The 22906-nt window shown below is 32.8% G+C and overlaps 3 protein-coding genes across 9 annotated transcripts; 1 reads left to right on the forward strand and 2 right to left on the reverse strand.

Annotated features, from left to right (window-relative positions):
• Positions 1 to 12129: 12129 nt before the first annotated feature.
• On the forward strand, positions 12130 to 14355 carry LOC129309197 (outer envelope pore protein 16, chloroplastic). The gene is made up of 6 exons (XM_054950626.1): positions 12130 to 12383; positions 12469 to 12520; positions 13138 to 13169; positions 13620 to 13653; positions 13753 to 13820; positions 14138 to 14355. Exons 1-6 carry the CDS (start codon positions 12270 to 12272, stop codon positions 14276 to 14278), a joined length of 441 nt encoding a protein of 146 aa, XP_054806601.1. The 5' UTR covers positions 12130 to 12269; the 3' UTR covers positions 14279 to 14355.
• A 424-nt stretch (positions 14356 to 14779) lies between these two features.
• LOC129309196 (probable GTP-binding protein OBGM, mitochondrial) lies at positions 14780 to 17166 on the reverse strand. Of its 3 annotated transcripts, XM_054950624.1 has the most exons (6): positions 16790 to 17166; positions 16562 to 16670; positions 16162 to 16244; positions 16011 to 16073; positions 15334 to 15874; positions 14780 to 15216 (listed from the first exon to the last, which is right to left on the reverse strand). In XM_054950624.1, the coding sequence occupies exons 1-6, from the start codon at positions 16922 to 16924 to the stop codon at positions 14801 to 14803; spliced, it is 1347 nt and encodes a 448-aa protein (XP_054806599.1). In that variant the 5' UTR covers positions 16925 to 17166; the 3' UTR covers positions 14780 to 14800. The 3 variants fall into 3 exon arrangements, with proteins under 3 accessions (XP_054806599.1, XP_054806598.1, XP_054806600.1); XM_054950623.1 differs by having other exon boundaries at positions 14780 to 15874; XM_054950625.1 differs by having other exon boundaries at positions 14780 to 15874; positions 16783 to 16915.
• Positions 17167 to 17634: 468 nt separating this feature from the next.
• LOC129307842 (pentatricopeptide repeat-containing protein At1g07590, mitochondrial) lies at positions 17635 to 21083 on the reverse strand. 5 transcript variants are annotated; one of them, XM_054948768.1, is made up of 3 exons: positions 20955 to 21083; positions 19503 to 19644; positions 17635 to 19064 (listed from the first exon to the last, which is right to left on the reverse strand). In XM_054948768.1, exons 2-3 carry the CDS (start codon positions 19590 to 19592, stop codon positions 17814 to 17816), a joined length of 1341 nt encoding a protein of 446 aa, XP_054804743.1. In that variant the 5' UTR covers positions 19593 to 19644; positions 20955 to 21083; the 3' UTR covers positions 17635 to 17813. The 5 variants fall into 5 exon arrangements, with proteins under 5 accessions (XP_054804743.1, XP_054804741.1, XP_054804742.1 ...); XM_054948766.1 differs by having other exon boundaries at positions 19503 to 19891; positions 20955 to 21080; XM_054948767.1 differs by having other exon boundaries at positions 20918 to 21080.
• Positions 21084 to 22906: the final 1823 nt, after the last annotated feature.

Here is a 22906-nt window from a genome sequence, read left to right on the forward strand (position 1 = left end):
TTGAGGCAAAGTGAAAATTTTGAAAATTTAGGGGCAACCCGGTAATTTTTGAAAATAATTTCTTAAAAATAAAAAACTTATTATTTTCTAATTTTTATTTTTTTATTAATCTCATAAGTTTAATTTGAGTCAATTCAACTTATATTATAAGTTATTCATTAAAATATTTTTTTAAAGTACACACTTTTTATATTTTAACTGTACTTTTCATAAACTTTGGAGGTGTGTTAGATTTAATTTTTGTAATCAAGAACCCTTAAAAAACTTCACAAAAATTAATTCATCTCATAATTTTTCATTTAATTACTTTAATTTACTTCATCACATTTTCATAATTCACACCTAATTTGAATAAATTCATAAGACACATGAAATTATTTGTGCGCTACTTACTATTTAATAAGCTCATTATGTGTTTTAGGCTATGGGAAGATCTTGGATGATGGCGGCAGCCCCCTAGCACAAAATTCAGCCCTTGGATGATCAAAAGATCTCAAATAATTGATGAAATCTCAAAAGAACCTAAGGATATATAGTCATGAGAATTTCATCTTCCAAAATCAATTTCATTTTTCCTTATTTTTGTCATGTATTTTTTTCATCATCCCAATCATGTTATTTTTAAATTTTTCCATCCATTGTCAAATTATTAGTTGTCCTCCAAGTCCATTTATTACCATTTAAATAATTTATTTTCAAAAGTCATGACTAGATATACATGAAACATCATATGAAAGGACACTTTAAAGCACGTAAGGCTCACATTATTTTAGGGTACTTGGTGAGCATGATTCATAGTCATTAGATTGATCTTAAGGAGCCTCAAACACCCCAAAAACAATTAGAATTCATGCTGCACTACTGATTTACACTCTTCTTCTCCATCTATTCATCTTCATTTTCCTCTTGAGAAAGCCCATAAACTCTAGACCTCTTTCCACCCTTTCTCTACTTTAAACCATCGATTTCACAATCCAAACCCAGATTTAAACTGCCCTTAGTGTTCACAACAAACCCCGACAAACAGAATCAAAATCCCTTGCATTTCCTTAAAGGCCTAATTCTCAAGGTGCATCCATGGAATCTTCATTAAGGAGGAGCTATGGAGATTTAAATGAAGAGTGGCTAGACTTGTCTTCTCTTCTTAGGATACATGGATGACTCTCTTTGAGCTTTTGAATTTTGAAAATTTCTCTTATCTCTCACCTTTTATTTAATTCCTTGAATTTTAATACTTATAAAATTATAATGACAATGGTTGTTAGAATTGAGCTTTGTGTTGCTTGATTAAGTATCATATGAGGTTGTTATTGTTGTTTAATTCCCAATTGAGGTGCTGTCATGATGAGTTTCGTGTTGTCCAAATCTTTAATTAATCCAATCCCTTGTTGTTGCATTTAATTTTTAATTATCTCTGGTAAGCTTGTGAGATACGGTTTTTATAACACCCTCGATTTAATAGACAATAAATACTTTATTTTAAATGAAACTCACCAAGTTAATAAACAATGTGATCCTAACAAAATAACTGAGCTTTTCAAGCTTGTAAACCATTTCCATAATTAATTCCAAAATTCAAATAGATGGAAAATATATTTTAATAAAAATAATTTCCCCAACTTGCAATTCAATAAAAGTTTTTAAAACATTCTAAAAGACAAAAAATGCCATATTCATTAAAATGTTTCAAAACCAATAACATAATAAATAATACAAAATCCTAAGCTATAGCAATAACCAAAGTAAACTAGACATGTATGGTACAAGACAATTGAGTTATCACTCAATTCTCCGATGCCTTCCCTTGTAACCTTTTGAACCCTCACCTAAAATTTATAAGAGATAATGTGTGAAATCTAACAATTCAATAACAAATAGATATTCAAAATATACTAACAAACTAGTTCAAAATCTCCTTTTGCAACATATAATGACATGTATAAGGTCCTTCACAAACTCAATTTGCAAAAGAAAATACTATTTTTACAAGTCAAGAGTATGTAAAAAATAATCATACAACAGGTGATGTCATCCTTAACCCTCTCTTATACCTCTCATCCACCTTATTCCATTAGTAGGAGTCTAGCTTAAGGATGCACCCAATTAAAGTGCATTGTTTGCCAAACTAAACTCTCCTTCTTAAAAAAAGAGGTATCCAATGTCCCATAATCCTAAGGGAAAGGGGCCTGACAAGAAATGTGAAATTATTGGATCCTTAGTAGTGGCTTACCAAGTAGCCAAAATAATAATAAAATCTCCAACACATTCACCACAAACATATCCTCCGTTATACTCCTTACAAATGCATCACATTTAAAACAACTATAAATATACAAGCATGCTTAAAACGTTTAAATCATTGTATTCAGTTTCCAAAGCAACCAAGCATGCTTGACAAAGTTAAATCACAATCTAGTCTTCACTCAACACAAACTAGCATGCTTGAAAGGAATAAAGTAATGAAAAAACATAATCATTAGTCCTTATAATTTTATCGAGTTTGTTTTTATTTTTTGTTATTTTTTTTAGTATTTTCAGTCCTTATAGAGACTAAAAAGACTAAAAAAATTGAAATTATAGAGACTTAAAAAACAAATATCACCCAATTTTTTTAAAACTATAAGAACTAAAAATACTAAAAAAAACCCAAAGGATTAAAAGTAAAACCTGATAAAACTATATGAACTAATGATTGTATTTTTCCTAAAGTAATTATATACTTTAAGATGCAACACAAGTATGCTAGACAATTCAAAACCTAAATTTCCAATCTAAAATCAATCAAGCAAGCCCTCAATGAACACAACTTTCCCAAAACAATTTATATATAATAGTATAAAATAGTGGTTTCCTGATATAAAAAGAATAACCATCATTACCTCTTTTTTAAGCTAAAGCTACACGTATAGAAACGTGTTCAACACCACCAATTCAAACACTACTCTATAAAAACTAATAATAATAAATATAATTTATTAATAAGTATCAATAATTTATTTTATATATAAAATTAACTCTAACAGTTTCCAATGTTCCCTATTTAATTTCTAAATTATTTTATCCTTCAACTAAATTAATTTCCATTGATTTTATACCCTTTTTTCCCTCTACAAATTTAATAATAACCTTCTTATACTCAAATTTCCTTAAAGGATTGAAAATCTACCTCTAAAGTTTATCATCTAATTTCCCAATGTTATATATTCAACTCTAAACCTTATATTAAGCTCATTTATAAATAACTTTAATCTCCAAAGAAATTCTCTACACTATTAGACCATAAATCAATCGAAACCCATTAACCCTAAGTCTCTTGTAGCATTAAAACCTACTTTAGAGTCCTAAAAATCAATGATCTTGGCAAAACCAAACCATATAAATTTCTAATACAACCTCTTTAGCTCTTTTAACAACTCAAAAATGAGTTGGAAACACCTTACAAATTTAAAATATATCTAGCTCTAAATTTCTTTTTCTTACCCAATTCCAAAAATATCAAAAAGAAAAGACATGAGAGGGATAGCTAGATTACTTACCTAATTTTTACAAGTCTTAGAATAGATAAATCAGATTTTTGGAACTCAACAACATCCGAATCAAACTCACATTCGCATCAATATATCTTAGTCTCTCACTATCACGGTCTCTCGCTCCGGGGCCGTTGATGTCTCTAAGGTTGGGCGTTTTTTTCATAACGATTCAGTATCTGAAGTTGACAGTCACAAGTATTTTGAATTTAAGCATTATGGGGCCCCAAAGGGGGATGGCTCTTCCAAGTTCCAAGCATATTTTCTCTATTCCCATTACCCTAAAGATCAAACCCAAGAGTTAATAGTTAAGGGAATTCAGACCCGAGCTAACATGCATTGGTAAGTCTAGATGCTGTTCCCGGATGCCTTCAACTCACCCCTCTGAAATAGTACCTAAAGCTAAGACCTAAAAGCCTTAAAACAAATCATGGATCGTGCCCTACCACTGTCGTCATCATTATTATTATACCAAGTTGACAATGAAACCTACCAAGTTAACAATTATTATACGAAGTTGATTATGACGTCCCGGAGAAATTATGTGTACTATGATTTCTTGAATGAAGAGTATAGTTCCAGTGCTCATATATAGATTACCAAGTGGATGCCACCACCAAACAGCTGGGTTAAATTTAATGTTGATGGAGCAATAAATATTGCTAATAGAGAGGCGGGATGTGGAGGGGTTTTAAGAGATCATCTTAGGCATTGGATCATGGATTCTGTCATAACTTGAGAATTTGTAGCGCGTGTGAAGCAAAGAAATGGGCACTTTTGAAATGCTTTCAACTAGTCTGGGATTTTGGTTTTAAGAAAGTCTTATTGTAATATGATTGCAAGAGTCTTCTGGACAACTTAAATAGCACTCGAAATCATACCAATTTGAGAAGCTTGGTTTTCATGGAGATCTCTCAAATGCTACAATGGAACTGGGAGATCAAGCTGCAACACGTTGAAAGAGATCATAATAAAGTTGCAGTCAAGTTGGCGAAGGAAGGAATCTCATATTATGCTTTTTTTGAAGTTGCTCTTATATTTGTAAGGAGCTTGTTTTCTTCTGGTGTCCTGGGATTTCAATCCCCTTTTGCGTAATTTTACTTTAAACCTTTGGGCTTATTCCTCTTTATTACCCAAAAAAAAAATGAAAACCATTACTTTATTTCATTTATGATGTTTTCTCTTTTTGTTTCTTTTTATACTTATTATTTACTCCCTCCATTAAAAAATATAAAACATTTTTAACCGAATCTCACCCCTAATAAAGTAGTTACTTATTTTTAAATTAATTCTATTATTTCATATTTATCCCTATTAAATACCCTATAATAAATATAAAGTCACCATTAATAGGGGTACTTTTGAAAAAAAGGCAACGATTACACATCGAAAAACTAAAAATGCATTACATTTTTGAATATTCAACTCTTCAAAAAATACTTTATATTTTTTAATAGAGAGAGTATATTTTATTATTATTTTTTCTTTTGAAATTTTAATTTCTCCCAATCTCTTGTATTTTGATTTTGTTGACACTTTCTATAATTCGTCCAAGTCCTCTTTCTTGAAAGGCCAAAAGGTTAACTCTTAATTTGAAAATTTTGCTGACATATAATTTAAATTATAAAATAAGTTAAATTCCCTTCTTATTTAACCCCACTCAATCTTATTTAATTTTTCCTTCCTTAAAAAATATGTCTTGAAATTAAATATTCAAAATTCATTTTATTTTGAGTAGATTTTCCTTGTTCAAATCATTACATGATAAATTCCTATTACCATTAAATAATTTCTTCTTAATATTGCTTAAATTCTAGAAATAAAATTTAGAATGTTACAATTGTGCATTAAGCACATTTAGGGTTAGCTAATCATTTTTTCTAATCAATTGAGGTCTCGTTTGGCTAAAGCAGGGGCTGGAATTAGTGATTAACTTGATAATCAATTGGTAATTTTTAGGCATAATTAGTCCTAAGGATTAATTTAGACTCCTAGTTAATCTGAAGAACCTAAGAGTGATCATTCCTAGTGGTTACTAGGACGACTTTCAAACCAATTAGAGTTAAAAAGAAATTAATTAGATTGAGTAAGGATAAGTGAGGTGGTTTGTGTGCCTAGGAAGACCATAACTTTGCATTTTAATCACAAATTCATTCACTTTCCAAATCTGTCCAATCTTGAAAAATACAAAAAAAAAAGTTAGTTTTTAATGTTTGCTTGTTTTAATTCAAATTATTAAATCCAATCAAGTTGTTACTATTTTGGGTAGATTTAATCAATTAAGGTTTTGATTTTAATCAACTCTGTAAGAGATTCAATTGAGGTTGCTCCCTATACATATTAGGGTGTTTCTTAATTCAATTTGAATGCTTAAGCGACTAGTACACATCATCGTCATAAGTGAGATATTTGATTTTTTTGATTATCACTAATAGTGGATGGCTAGCAAAATGGTTGTGCCCCATGAGTGACAAAGCATTTATGGAATCAAAGTATATATTAATTTTAGAGAACTTCTCCTTCTCGCAAAGATTAAGAGCTTCCAAGACCTATGAGCTTAGCTGCTATGTTAGGATGATAGCCAAAGTATTTGAAAAATCCTTAATATCTAATTATTCTTGTTGTCTTTAATGATGCTTCTACAAGCAACATCATCGTTAATGTTAATTGACCCATCAGTGTCAATTCCAAGCTACCCCAGTCATATAGAACACCATTTAGCTTCATATTTGCTATCTATTTTACTTAAATGGTTGATTTTGGATTGAAGCTTTAGGGCATTAATAATCTATTGAGTGCAGGAGAAGGCATTGTCACTATTCAGGATATCATCTTTAGAGTAAATCATTTTGCATCTGGCTTTCCATATATTTTAATAGGTATGAGCGAAAAGTCTTTGCTAAAGTGTTCTTTTTATACTCATGCTACCTTTTCATTTTTAGTGTTCTAAATTATCCAATCTTGCACATAAAGAGAAAAAAATATTAAGTTTAGCAGGATTGACTAGTTTGTTTCAAACCCCTTCAACTTGTTTACAATCATATAAGATATGAATAGAAGAGTTAAGTGAGTTATAATTAAAAAGACAAGGATGTTGTTGAGGAGTATTTCTATTAATATGAACGTAGTTCATTTGGAGTTGATCCCAAATAGCATTGTAAAAGAAATATTTTATTTTTTCATAAGTAGAGTACTTCTAAACCTTGGACCAGATGTCAGAGTAGTTTTGGTCCTTCTAAATCTTCACAGCTTTGTATGCAGATTTGATAGAGAAGTTACCATCAGAGAAGAGTCTCTAAAAAACAATATCATCCTCGCCATGTTGATTAAGAGGTTGCACAAGCACAATCTATCTTATCACATTAGGGTGTAGTTAGCATTTTAAAAGATCAAAATTCTACTCTCTTATAGTATGACAAAAATTGGGGACCCTAGTATGATGAATAAAGTTGGCATTAAAGAAAGAAGGAAAGTCATGGCTTTGAACAATAACAATTCATCAGTTTCAACAATGAAGTAGTGATGATCACACTTAGTGAGGTCTTGACAAAAGAGATTGCTTTCTTTCATACTAGTATTTCAACCATTAGGCTAGAATCAGCTTGCACTTGTTTTGTCCAACCTATAAGAATCATGACAAATAAACCATCACAGTTAATTTTGATAAAACTATTACAAGGTAGAGACCATGACCTTGGAGATGGGTTCTGAGTAGGAGAATTTCTAGCATCTGTAAAATTAGAATTCCAAAATTATATAGTGGTGGCCTTTATTAGATATACAACCTTAGTAGGATCAATCTTAGCAGCAGGAAAAACCAAGGCTAATCTCCTTTTCCAAACATTCTCGCCTATCTCCTCTTCCAAATATTTGAACTCACATTTTCTACATAGACATTCCCAAAGTCAACTAGAGTGCTATCATCAGTAAAGAATCTACCACACCAATTAAAGAAAGCAAAAATAAATAATACACCAATTAGTATGTTTGAGGATATTCCTTACAGATAGGACATAGGGGATTCAAGGCATGTTTTTAGTTATAAAGTTCTTCCTTATTGGCGAGTTGTTGCATGCCTCTATAACAAGTGTTCTACTTTTTGTATTACTTTAAAGTGCCAGATATAACTCTAAATGGACTTACGAACAGAGAAGGTGTGTAACTAGTCTTGCAAATTCTTGTCTACAATAGATTTTAGTTGAAAATGAGCCATCTATAATGCCACCATGTACAAAAGTGTCATTTAAAGTGTTAAGCAAGGGGAATTCTTCTAATATATATTGGTAATATTCTCAGCTGTGCATTGATTTTCAATTGAAGATACATTCTAAGACCCATTGAGAATGAGGTATAGAACTTTCAGATCTTAATCTAACAACAACCCCATCAATTGTTTTTTAAATTACAAGTGTTGGATCAAATCTACGACCTCTTACTTATAAAGAAAAGAAAAGCTTGTATGTCATTAAATTACAAGAGCATTGACATGACCCTATTAATTTTAACAACCTTGAAATTACTCATGCTTAGGATCTAAGGGTCAAGTCAGACTTTTATTTTTCTACCAGAACCAATCCCCTTAAGGGGCATGTCAAGCTTAGTTTGGAAGTTACTCCAAACTAGTGTTTTGAAACTCGAACCAGATTGAATGGTCTAACAATTGATCACTTAATAAAACAGCTTAGTTTAACCATTTAGACCACTTGAACATTTGGACTGGGTTAACCCAAGTTATTTTAAGAAAATTGGATTTAACTTGAAAATCGGAGTGAGTCAAAGTCTCAAAAAAGGAAAAAAGGAAATTTAAGCTCAATCGTTTAGATTTGTTATTTCTTTTCTCTAATCTCTAGTTTTTTTTTTGGTCTTCTCTTCTCTAATAGCTAATCTCTTCTCCACAACCTAGGGTCAATTTCTAATCTCTCCTCCAGCCTTTGCCTCTAGCTCCAACTATCTAGCCTTTAATATCGAAATCGGAAGATCTTGAGTTGTAACATGACGATGTCATTATTGATATTTTTATATATCTTGGGTTTGTGGTGTTGTTGTTTGGACAATTAGAACATATTATACAATTATGGTGTTATTTGTAGTTGATATATTATGGTTTTTTTTTACAAATTAATATTTTATTTATATATTTATATATATAAATATTATTTTTATATTATCAATTCAACTGCTGAATTAATTGATTAAACTATAAGAATCAAGAGCCGTCGCTATTTTCGATTCAATGTCTAGTTTGCGTTGGAGCATTGAGAAAAAGACCCTCCAAGCCCTTTAAAACTTTAACCTAAAGATGATCAAGGTTATTTAGGACACGCCACCAAGCTCGTTTTGTGAGGGGGACAACATCATTAATGTTCATGAAATCACAGAAACCAATACCCCATCTATTTTGGCTGACACAAACTTGACCAAGCTCTTTGATATACACTACTTCCTCCGTTTTTAATTGTAAAAAAAAAATTATATCATATAACTCAAAAAAATCTATTAATTATATTAATTATGTTTAAAAATAAAAAAATTAAACTACAGTATTTTTTATTAATTGTGTTAATTAAATTTTTATTAATTATTTTTTATGATTATGAATGATAAAATTATGAGAGTCAATTTAAAAAGTTTGTAATGAATACCTATTAAAAAAATACAATTTTACTTATATAAAAAATAAATTAAAAATGATTGTTTTTTTTTCATAAATAGAAACGGAAAGAGTATTGTGTTTGTCATTCTACACCTAAGAAGAAGTCAAATCAGATTTGTTTCATTCAACTTTCCAAGGGAATCACTGCTAAAGAAAAAACCATTTACAATGTGCCACAACTCACTCATTCCAAGCTTTTCAATAAAAATGCCCCATTCACCATAAGGTATTGGTTAAATAGAACTATCATTTCAGTCTTTAGGAATTTACATGTTGCTTTAGCATAGGTGCGTCACAGCGCCAGTGGGCCTAGGTCACCATTTTTTGGTTCATGTAAATTTTTATTTTCTTTTTTCTTTTTAACTTTTAACTCACTCAAATCTATACCCTATATGCTTGCTGTTCATATTTAATTTCGAGACAAATTCACATAATATTTTATTAAACAGATTTATTACGGGACCTGGAATTGAATTGAGTTTCAGATTTTATGACCTATTAAATATATGACTTGTGAACACACAGTAATAAGCGATCATGCAATAGATGAAGTAAAGTAATATTATTGAAAAAATGATAATTAAATATCTTTGAAATAAGTAAATGATAATTATTATTTAGTTTTAAAGGACTTGTTTGATATTTTAATTTCTTGTGAAATGACAATTATGCTGCTGTCAAAATTCAAAACCCAAAAAGAAAAAATACCTGCAAACTTCCGGCATCAATCTTCATCATCTTCCCAAATTTAAGCAATTACTCAATCAAAATAAAACCCAAATTTGGAACCCATAATCAATGTCAAAATGTCAAAGCTCAAGTTGTTGGGATGGCAACGCTTTGATATGTGAACAAAACAAGAGGAACAAAGATCTTAGATTTGGGGGTGCCAGTAATAAGTAGATTCCACGACAAGAATCAATGGAAAGAAAAGAATTGATATGATTGCATTTGAATGTTTGCTCAGTCATATATACATAAACATCAAGCCAAGAAAATTCATATTTTACAAAATAACACAACACAATCGCATTCCCTTTATTAAAGCATCAAAGCTTCCAGATTCGCCTAGAACGCAGCAATAGAGCAAGCTCCCTTCTTTGCCCAAAGTCATAGCTGTTTTGGATGGACAAGATGTTGAGAAGACTTAAAATTGCCATCATCCTTGTCTGTTGTCAATCCCATGGTCGAACTCAAAATTGCCTAGCAACTTTTTTCACTGTTACCCTCTTCTTCTTCATCTTTGTCTTCAACCTCCACATATTTGATCCTTCGCCGCCGTCACCGCCATGTTCGGTCTCAAAATAGCACCAGCGACGATGATGAGTATGAGCTTGATGCTGGAGCTTCGAAGTTCCTCCATTCTCATGGGTTTTGAATTTTGACATTGATTATGGGTTTCTAGATTTGGATTTTATTTTGATCGAGTAATTTCTTAAATCTGGGTGGAAGACGAAGATTGATGCATGAGAGTTAGCAAGTTTTTCTCCCCCTTCCATGGGTTTTGAATTTTGACAACTGAGGACACAATTGTCATTTAACAAGAAATTAAAATGTCCAACAAATCCATTAAAATTAAATAATAATCATCATATTTTGCGGTATCCAATTGTTATTTTTATATTTTAAAAATATTAATTTTTTCTAATATTTATATATTAATTTTCACTTAGAAATATATGTTAGAATAATTTTCAAAATCTTGGATCAAGTATAAGATTACAAGCGTGGTTCGAGTGTCATAGGAAAAGATGTGAAATAAAAACATAAAAATAAAAATTGGGTAAAAGTATAAATTTGGTCACGTATTATTTTTTTTAAAAAGCATATGATAATATAAACTATCAGATGGTACAAAATAAATTGTAAACTTTCAAAACAAAACATTCATTAGCCTACTATTAATTTCAATAGATAAACGTTATGTGGGGCTTACAATGACATGTGGTGTTCCACGTCAGCGTGTATAAAGATACAAATTTAGTCATAAATTATTTTTTAAAGAGCAGTGGATAGCCTCTATAATAAAAAATAGACCATCTAACACATTTTCATCAATTTTGACCAAACATTGTTTATTTTCAGACTTATATGACCCACAATGCATCAAACTCTCCAATTTTCTTGCCTTCATTCTCAATTTTAGTTCAAAAAGAAGAAATTTAAAGAATTTTTATTTAAAGACATTCATGAAAATGACACCAACAAAGTAAAAAAAATGATTCGTGGATAAATTAAGCTAAAATAAGCTCCTTTCATGTATAATAAGATTAAGCTTCTATTTCATTGGCATGATCCACGTGAATGCCTTCAGATAAAATATTTTTGAACATTTTATTCTCAAGTTGAGACTAAGAATGAAGGCAAAAAGATTGAAGAGATTGACGCGTTATAGGTCTCATAAGTATAAAAATAAATGATATTTGATTAAAATTAATAAAAAAGTTTGGATAATCTATTTTTTTTAGTAGAAGCTATCCAATATTTCTTAAAAAATAATTCATGATTAAATTTGTACATTTACACATGCTAACATAGAGTATCACGTGTCATTGTGTCTCATATAATATCTGTCCACTGAAATTAACGACGGGCTACTAAATATTTTGTTCGTTAAAGTTTATGATTTATTTATGTCACATTATTTAATAGTTTAAATTGTTAAATATTTTAAAAAAATAATACCTGGTCAAATTTGTTACTTCACCTGTGGAAATTTGCCTTTTCTAGCTTTTGGTTTTGGGTCGCCCTATGCTTGTGTCCCCTGGCCATATGAAATCTTATCCTAATGGATCAGCTTTCCTTACAAAAAGAGCTCACAATAATTCTAGAGAAAAAAAAAATCACATTATATTTCCTCTAAACAACAACGAGAATGGGAATTTACCCCAAAAAAAAAAAAAAAGCAACAACAACAATAATGGGAACATTATAAAATGGTCTATAATTACTTCGTTAATCACGTTTAAGCAACTTCAAGCTAAAGTTTCGTTTGTGTATCGAGGGAATTGGAGTATAAGCAAAAGTGAGATTCAAGCTTTGAAGCTCGGAAAGTTGGAGTGAGAGTGATCAGAGCGGACGGTGAGAAAATGCCTTGGACTAGACTTTCAGGGTCAATATCATCACCGAAGGTGGACGTAGCAATCGACATGGGCAATCCATTATTGAATCTCACCCTCGATGGTTTCTTGAAGATCGGAGCTGTAAGTGTAAACCCTTCTATTCTTACCCTTTTCGGCGTCCAATTCGAACCGAACCTAACGTTGCCGTTCTCTTTTTCTTCTTCAGGTCGCTGCGACCAGGTCTGCTGCTGAGGATACCTATCATATTCTCAAAAGGGGTCATTCACGTCTCCATCCCTCTTCATTACTGTTCTTTCTCTGTGTTTTTTTCCCTGTTCAAAAGTTCGCTCATAGAAATATTTTTAAGGTTGGCGTTTTAATTATAAGATATCTTCAGTGAACTGATACGAGTTATGATACTGTTCTTTCTCTCTGTTTTTCCCCCTGTTCAAAAGTTTGCTCATAGAAATATTTCGAAGGTTGGCGTTTTAATTATAAGATATGTTCAGTGAACTGATACGAGTTATGATACTGTTCTTTCTCTGTGTTTTTTCCCCTGTTCAAAAGTTCCCTCATAGAAATATTTCTAAGGTTGGCGTTTTAATTATAAGATATGTTCAGTGAGCTGATACGAGTTATGATACTTGCTTGTCTTAGAAATGACATCTTCTTCCACATTGTGCTAAAACGTTAATTTGTTGTGTCACATTGTTCCTGCTATTTGGAATACATTGGTTTATTATATTGTGTTGTAATGTAATTACTTTACTTATTCCTTTGCTTTGTGTAGTTTCATCAAAACTTGATTATGTTCTTGGTACTTCTAGCTCTGTTTCGGGTGATTTCACTTGTAAATTCTAAGAGTCTGAGGCTAACAAATCATCCTTGTTTCCAGGAAATGTTTCACGTCACAATTTTGAGGATATGGTAAGTTCTTTGTTAAATGTGGAGCAAGTTCTTCTGATATTTCCTTTCCTTTGCGAAGTCTTCCTTTTAAGATGCATCACGGTGCCTTCAGGTCAAATTTAAAACATTATAATAATTAATATGTAAATAAGAATGCTTGAGTCTATTTTACCTATCCGTGATGCTTTCAAGTAATGGTCCTTTCGAAAAAGAATAGTTGAGGTGAGTAACAAAAAGATGAAAGCACAGACTTAAAAGCGCAAGTTTTAGAGATTTGTCTTCTATAGAGAAGCGAGCAAAAGGGACATTGACTTCTTCTTCTTCTTCTTCTTTTTGTCTATTTTGATTTTGGGATCGAAACTCCAATACCTCAGTCCATAAAGACTGTAATATCATTGAGCCAGAGCTTAATGGTAAAATACATTTACATTTCATTGAACACGTTATGCTCATTGAAGAGTGTTATTGCAGCTGAAGAAGATGTGTAAAGAAGGTGCATATTGGGGTAAGACTTGTGTTGCATGCATGACATTAGGTTAAATCTCATATTATTCAGGCCATTAAGGATCTTTCCCTTTTCTTTTTTCCTTTTTCACTCCAACAGGAACGATAGCTGGTTTATATGTTGGAACCGAGTATGGGGTAGAGAGGATCCGTGGTACCAGGGACTGGGTAAGTTTTATCGATGTCCAAACATCTCTGACACACCTCTAGTAGAGAACTATTTTAATGATAGAGATCCATGATGTGTTAAAAGCACCCATAGCTTGAAACAGATAATAGTACAACGATTCAGAATATTATATCAGTATCTCTATCAGTAAGTTTCTAATATATTACGCGCTATCAGGCAAGTTTTGGCAACTCAGACATCCATTTATGGGTGCGTTGTTGTCTGTAAAATTATCAATACAACTTTCTAAATTTAGCAGCAATTGAGATTCTGATCTTAATATTTTTATTTTCATTGGAATTTGGATGTAAAACAGAAGAACGCGATGATTGGGGGTGCAGTGACAGGGGCAGTCGTGTCAGCAGTGGGCAACAATAAGAAAGACAGGATTGTGATAGATGCCATTACAGGAGCTGCCATTGCTACAGCTGCAGAATTCATAAATTACCTCACCTGATTGATTTTTGTTTATATTCTACCTGCTTCCACTTAAGCCAAATACTAAGGCTTCAAAATAATCATCATTTATGCTTCTTTCTCTCCTGTTTCTGTTGAATAAAGCACATGTTGTGCTTATTCGTATCCTGCTCCTGTATAAATAGCATGTCACTTCTGGCATCGGGCACTACGATGAATCTTTGTTTTCAAAAAAGTAATCTTGTGACGAGTCAGACCTGATACTCCCAAACGTTAATGACACATAGAGCCGACCAAAAAAGACATGTCAAGAAATAAATAAGATCTGGAATGACAAATTTGTTTTTTTTTTTTTTTGGGAGGGGGGTTGTGGAATCTAAATGCGTTTATATTATAAATGCAAATGGTAGGTACTATAAAACCCCTGCTTCTGCTGGAAGGAGCAAGACCATGTGCCCCCAGTAGAGGAGAAGGGGGCGAAAAAAAAAAAAAAGGCATGTAAATTCTAGACAAGTTCCCTAGCTACGATGACGGCTGTGAGTTGTTTATAAATTATAACCATCTAATGGAGCAAAATTTTATCTAAGCAAAGCCTGCATGACTTTTCACCATTAACAAGCATCCTAAGACCGTCTTTGAGCTCTGGTATTCCTTCCTCCAAAACAGCGCACACAGGAAATATGGGAACATCTTTCACTCTCCTCTGCAACTCTTCATACACTTCCTCTGCCCCTTCCTCATCAATCTTGTTTGCCACCACCAACGATGGCCTGTTGGATAAGCCCTCCTGATGGTACTCGAGCTCTAAAATCAAATCTTTCAACTGTACCCATGGTGGAATTCCTTTTCGTGCATCTAAAGCAGCAGCCAAGTCTACTACATAAGCCAGAACCTTAGTGCGTTCTATATGTCGCAGAAATGCATGTCCAAGACCGCGGTTTTGGTGAGCACCCTTGATGAGTCCTGGTATGTCAGCCACTGTAATTGATAAGTCATCATAGTTTAGATTCCCTAAGTTGGGCCTAAGGGTTGTGAAGGCATAATGACCAACAGTAGGCTTAGCCCTTGATATGGCTCCAAGTAGAGTGCTTTTACCAGCATTAGGCATTCCCACAAAGCTCACATCAGCAATGCTCTTGAGTTCTAATATAAGAACTGTCTCAGAACCAGGCAAACCAGCACTAATGGATGAGCTATCATCATCAGAATTCTGGAGATTTGATGCTTTGTCTTTACCGGCTGCCTTAACTATCAGGGACTTCCTGGAATCTTTGGAAGCAGAAATGTTACCCAGACCACCCTCTCCTCCACGAGCAATAATAATTTGTTGACCTTCTTCTGTTAATTCAGCCACATTGCATAGAATCTGTTGTTCTCCTTCAGTTACTGTTGCCAATTTGGAAGTTCTGCATGATGCATCAGTTGATGAAGAGCTGCCAGTAGGCTGATCTGCTTTGATTTCCTCTTTGCCACTTGTGGCATTAAGGGTCAAACCATCACCAAGGTCAGAAAGATCATCAACAAGTGCACCAGGAATATCCCAAGGATCAGCATCTGTTGAAGATTGAATTTTCACTGTGGAAGGAATATCACCTTTGACGAGATGAAGCACAGTGCCAACTGGTACATGGACAACCTACCAAATATAATGTAGATTCTGAGAGAATCCATCAATTCTGCATTGCACGAAGGGCAAGACACAAGGGCATAAAAGAAAAAGAAAACGACAGTCTTGAAACAAGTAGCAGAAAGAATAAGGTGAAGTCAATTACTTTATCAGCCCCTCTAGTTCCTATCATATTCTTTGATGCTCCTTGTCCACCTCTCTCTGCTATCTGCTCACCAAAATAACTATCACTAGTATTTAAAATATGAGAAATTTGATCACTTCATAGAAGTTTGGTAGATGATATCTGTACATACCAGGTGGTGTTGCAAGCCACTGAAGTCCCAAACTTTGGGGGAGCATTCCAAAATCACATCACCTCCTCTTCCACCACCTCCTCCTAAAATTAGAAGTAGCAACGTCATGATCTCCATTTCCCTTTTGCTCCACTCAAATTTCTTAACTTTAATCGGAGAATATTAGAGATAGAATATTTCTACCCACTGAATAGTTACATTCAACAACGATTAACAATGAAAAACTATAGGTATTTCATGAACAATAATAGTCAGAAATCTTACAGCCAAAAATAACAAAAATAGTGAGAAATGAAAAGGGAAAATAAAAGCATGAAAGCAAGACTATTTAAAAATCGAACAGAAAATTAAAATGGAAAAAAATAATATATAAGTAAATATTTTCAGGAAAAAAACGAACCATCAGGTCTCCCTTTGCGATCATGACGGCTACGCCGAAAGCTAGAGCAGCCATTACCACCATCACCCCCTTTGGCAAATATCTTGAACCTATCTATCATTCTTCTCTCCTGCAAATAAAGACCCCAAATCCCAATGCATTTCTCAGAAACAAAAAGAAATCATAGGTGACCAAATTTATTATGCATTAGATTGTTAACAAGTGGTAGCAAAAGAACATACGATCAACCTGCAGAGGAGCGAGTTTGGATTTCTTGGAAGGTGAATCCGAGCAATAAAAATGAAGTGTAAAAGGCCATCTGGATGTAGAAATTTTTGTGAAAGATTCTATATATTTAAGGGACCTTGGCCGGAACACCAACATCTGTGCCAGATGGAACAACCACGCAGGGAACAGAGGACGCGGGGAACAAATTCAAATCTAGATTCCAAGCCAGATTGAACAAATCAATCTCACCAGATTTTGGGAGTAGAAAGAACCCTAGGGTTCGAACGTTTTTCACTGCTTGCCTGAGAACAACACGCAGGACCGACAACGGTGGACGGCGTCCAACGGAATGTGAGATGCTTGTAATCACGAGATTGTATTTTGTCGGGTTTTTCAAATAGAGGTTTTGGAAATTGAAAAACTTATTTTAAAGAATGTAAAGAAGATTTTAAATTTTAAATTTTATAAAAAATAATAAAATGAGTAAAAATATTTAAAAAAATAATCTTCATTTAAATTTATCAATTTCAACTTCAAATTATTTAAATCCTTCCAATAGAACTATATACCCTTCAATTTCATATTTTTAGTTTTTTGCTATGTTGCCAGGGATAAGCCAGGTAAAGTTGATCAAATAAGTAAAATAGGCAGTCAAATAGAAACATATTTCAACACATTTAATATAAATAAGAACAAGAATTCAGAGTATACATGAATATATTTTATATAATATAAACATACTCACTACAATATTAAGCATTTGTTAGAACCATTGTTTGGTTTAAAATATAAAACATTTAAAAATAAAAGTAAGAACAAAATGGGATGTCAATTCGCTGCAAACAAACAAATAAAAATAAATAAGGTAGAATGTAAGGAAGCATTTTTATCATTTATGAGAGAAGATAGGAATCAGAGCAAGAAAAATGAGCCTCAGTTCGATAATATATTATCGCTTACACCTTACGGTATAAAATGGGTTTAGTAATTTGAGGTAGACAGACAAAAAAAGAGTACACAGAACGCGCAAAAGGATGCATGAAAATCAGGGTTGGAACTGCTCCGCAAGTTTCATCAGACTGTAAGTTTCAGAATCCGGCCTAGCTCCTCCAAGAATCATCCTTCTCAAAAGATTTGGTTCATAAATTCTAGCTTTTACATAAGCCTTAATCAAGGTATTATATACAAATGTGTATCTACAGTACCTAGCCTTGTGAAGTTCTTCAAACAATCTCTCCACATTTCTTACATCACCTTTCTCAGCAAAAATATCAACAATTGAAAGAGTGGTTTCTAACCATGGGGTTGAATTTCTGACTCTGTTGCTAACTGTGAAACGCATGCCCAACTCTAATGTCTTCAAGGCTTGCTCCGTTATACCTACTTTCAAGCAGCCCAGAACAAGCTGGCGATAAGTTATGGCATTTGGTTTGCATCCATTTGCCTCCATACACTTGTAAATTCTAGTAGCTTTATCAATCAATCCATGTTTGCAATATACAGACATCATGCAATTGAATTGCTCTACAGACTTCAATCCTTTCCTTGACTTCATTTCTAACCACAGGTCTTCAGCTTGATTTAGATTTCCAATTCTACCAAATGCTTCAATGGCCAACATGTAACTTTTAGATCTAACCACTGGTTGTTCTTGAATGATGCCCCAGGTCCTCTCCAGCTCCTTCTGCTTCCTCAAATACCCATACAACATCAGTAGGACATCCAATGTTGACCAGTTCTTCCCAGTAGCCGACTTCTCAACAGCTTCAACATAGGCTTCAGCTGCAGTATACAATCTAGCCACTGCATGTGCAGTGGCTAAAATGCAATATGATATTTCATTTGGTTCGACCTTCGTTTGGTTCATCTGACTGAAGACCTTGACCAAACCTTCAATATCATGTTCATTAGCTTCTATTTTCATCAGAATATTGTAGGTGGAAACATGTGGGGTAACGTTATCAGATCTCATTTGAGCCAGTATTTTTGGTATCATTTTCCTGCGATTCGGTGATGAGTGTAAAATTATAAGGCGGTTGAAAACCAAGTGTGAGATGGGATAACATAATTCCCTCATTTTTTTCATGTACTCAAGTGAAAGCCTTATCACACCCTTGTCCAAGCATGTAATCACTAGATTGTTGTAGAGCAACTCATTATGATATTCAGGAGGAATATGGGAGAAGAGCTTCTCACCATGTGATATTCCATGAAGCTTTGATGTAAATTCCAAGAGATAAGAGTAATCTAGTTCCCTGGGCCTGTAAGGTCTTTCTCTGATCACCCATTCCATCACCTATCAATAGTCATGCATGAATAATTGAATATATATATATATATATATAAGCATTTATCTTTACCAGCATCTTAAATCAACTAGAGCTAAAAGCATCAAACAATGGGGTCAGTACAGAAGTGTAAATTCTTCTTTCTGGACAACTAAATTCTTTCACCATTTGAATACTCTTTTCCATCTTTATCATGTTCTACTTCAATTCATACAGTAACAGTATATGCAAGCTCCTGAGAGGGAAAGTACCCTTCATTCTCCTATCAGAATGATTTTCTGAAATCCAATAAATCAATACCAAACTGGTCATAAAGATGCTTTTGCTTGACTCAGTCGCTTATCAGAGCAAAATTAAATTAAAAACTAAAACTACCAAATCAAGCCCAACTGCAAATCTACTACTAGTCACGGAAAGCAAAAACACAAAGGAATAAGGGATATCACCTCAAGAGCACGTTTGTTCATCTTCAGCCTCCTTAGACGGTTAATGGCATGAAAGATGTCCCCTCTATGGATAGGGAACCCATCACCCATCCAGCTCTGGAAAGCAGACCCAACTGATTGTCCTTTGGAGAGCTTCTCAATTCTGTAAGATAAGCACTTAGGGTTATCTAACGTTTTGGAGTTATCTTCAGGAAAATTTTCTGCTGTATGAGTGCACAGGAATTTGAATTTGAGATGGATTTGAATGACACTCAAAGCAGTAGCGCAAGGAGTTTGATGAATTGCTTGAATGAGCCTCTCTTGTAAAATGGTTCCCAGTATTCGCATGCTTCCCCGACAGAACACAGAGGGAATGAGTAAGATGCAGGTGAGGGCTATATCAAATATGCCTACATCCCAACAACACAATACCCACATGATTAAAGTAAGTTTTCTGTTTCTGGTTTTCTTGGCAGGGTTGACCATGCTAACAAAAAGGCTCAAAAAGTAATTCATTCAAGATTAAACTTATAAAACACGTTAATAACAATAAATTCATTGAACAAGATAGCTGGGCGAGCATATTGGCAGCAGCGTCATCATTTAGGCTGGACTAACTTACCAAAGAGTAATGTTTAAATACAATTAAACAGAAAGAAGAAAGTGTAAAGATTAACATTCAGAAATAGTGACCAAGCTCCAGTGACGACTGCATGCATGAAAAATCATAAAAAACTTATACAGCCAGGAAGGAAACCAGGGGAGGGTAGTGGGTACAAGTTATAAAAGTGACCCACCATTAAAACGCGTGTTTACTACAAAAGATAATTAGAAGGATTGTCAGTAAACCTCAATGCCACAAAACATCAAATCAAAAATTAATAACGTTGTTTAAGACTCTCCAAGCATACTTAGCATCTGCAGAAGCGGACCTATATTGATGCCCCCACTGAAATCTTGGAAATATGCATAGTTGATATAACACTTTTAATTTTTGTTCCAGATAGTTTGACACAACTCGAGCCAAGTCATTTACAAGACCATGCATCACAAATATCTTTAGCGTTTTCTATATTGATGATAATATAAAATGCTCAATAAACAGAATGCCAATAGTAATACACAACAAATCCAACAATAACATTGCAAAACAACACAATCCAAAGCATACAAGTCGCTAGACGCTAGTAATCAAAATTAAAAGGGCAGAAGTATCACACCCAGTTACACACCATTCAAGCAAAAAGCTAGTACCACAAAAATAAATATTCCCAAAATTCAAAAGCGTCAATATTCAAACGATTACACGACCAGATTCAAAGCCAATTTAAAATGAAAAAATTAAAACACAGCAAGAACAACCACGCGGGGAACCGATGACGCGGGGAACATATTCAAATCTAGATTCAAAGCCAGATTGAACAAATCAATCTAACCAGATTTTGGGAGTAGAAAAGGCCCTCGAGTTAGAACCTTCTTCAATGCTTGCCCGAGAACAACCACGCAAAGCTGACAACGGTGGACAGCGTCCGACGGAGAGTGGAATGCTTGTTCGACGACAAAGAGAAATGGACCCGCTGCTCACGAGATTGTATTTTGTCGGCGTTATAATTAATTTCAGGGAGAATTTGGTATTGATCGAAATTAGTTGCTCTAAATAATAAATTTTATTTTATTATTTTATACTTACCGCGAAAGTATTATGGATCTTTTTTATATTTTTAGTTTTTATATAGCATTTCGTTTTCTTTTCTTTTCTTTTTTTTTTCTATATTCAATTCTTCTACATTTAAAAGGTGGGACAATATTGATATTTGAAAAAGGTTAGAAAATATCATTCAAGCTTAGGTAATTTAATATCAAATAAGAATCAAAATATTTTAAAATGTCATGGTAGAACTATAAGATTAATTTAAAAATAATTTTAGATGACAAAAGATCAGAACATTCATGCTTTTTTTTTAATTGATAAGTAGTCATTTATTAATTAATAAGTATTCATTTACATTTAACATAAAATTATTCGCTAATTGATGAATTTTAAAATTTAAAAAAACTTGATTATAGAAAAAGACAAGTGTAGATCATATTTTAAAAAGTAATCATTCATTAATTAATAAATACTTGTTCATATTTAATAAAAAATTATTTATTAATTGCTTATATGAAAAAATTTAGTTGTACAAAGGGATAAATGTAAATTATATTTTAATAAATAATTTTTCATTAATTAAAAAATACTCACTCGCATTTAACAAGAAATTATTTTTTAATTGATAAATTAAAAAAAAAGAAAAAGAAAATCAAGAGCATTATAGTCTTTTTTTATATAAAATTATTTTCAAATAAATCCAATGATCCTGCAATAATATTTTAAAATATTTTAATTATTATTTGATATTAAATTGCCTCAACGTTTTTTTAATGATATTTTTTCTAAAAAATATGAAAAAAATCTTTCATAATAGATAACTTTAATCTTTTACCACATTAAGTTGAAAAAAAAAACTACGATTAACTTAAAAGAAAAAAGGTAAAATAGATACTCAAGTTAAAATATACTTGAGAGAAAAACTTATACATTTAAGTTTTAGCCTTATATACTTAAAACATTTATTTTTAATTAAATCAAGATATATATCTTTTATAAATTATTTATTCTATAGTAAATTCTTGTTATTAATATTATTAATGCATGAAAATTCATATATTTTGATTTGATTGGATAAAAATATATTAAATATATAAAAGTAAGCACAAAAGTCTTCCTCTATATTCAAATAAATAATTTTATATTAACACAAAATGTACAGGAATAGTGAAGTTATGGAGCAGTCTTTAATCCCTTCCTTGATGAACTTCCATTATTTCTACAAGTCAATAAAAACTAGAAACATGAAATAAAACAAGACATGACATAACGTAAGATACAGCACAGGTGCGAGTGTTGTGCAGTTACTTGTTACAAAGTTTTGAATCAAAGGACATATCGTCGTCATCTTGCGAGTATATCAACCGCAGCGCCTCAGCCAGAATGAGTTCAATTATTTTCCACGTCTGTTTAGCCAGTAGAGCCTGACTGAAAGAAATCAAAGAAGCTATCTCCATGATCTGCAACCCACCCTCGCAACGAGGCCGACATAGTTCTGTCCATTTTGATAAGTGCATCTTCCTTTCATTCTCAGCATCTCCCCACAGAAATCTCATCACCTTCATATTCATCTCATTGCAGATCATCTTGGGAATCTGTAATTAGACAACGGCTATGAAACGTGGGCTCAGAGTTGTTGAGTGTGTGTGTGTGTGTGTGTGTGTGTTGCAAACTATCTAGGAGGATATACGTAACTATCGTTTTGTGTACATGTGTGTGTAGCAAACTATCAGAATTTGGAGGTTTTTGTATATCCACAAATTTGTTTGGGTAC

This window comes from Prosopis cineraria, unplaced genomic scaffold (assembly GCF_029017545.1).
Source record: "Prosopis cineraria cultivar Desert tree isolate PC_DT_omini unplaced genomic scaffold, ASM2901754v1 PC4, whole genome shotgun sequence".
Taxonomy (NCBI): Eukaryota; Viridiplantae; Streptophyta; class Magnoliopsida; order Fabales; family Fabaceae; genus Prosopis; species Prosopis cineraria.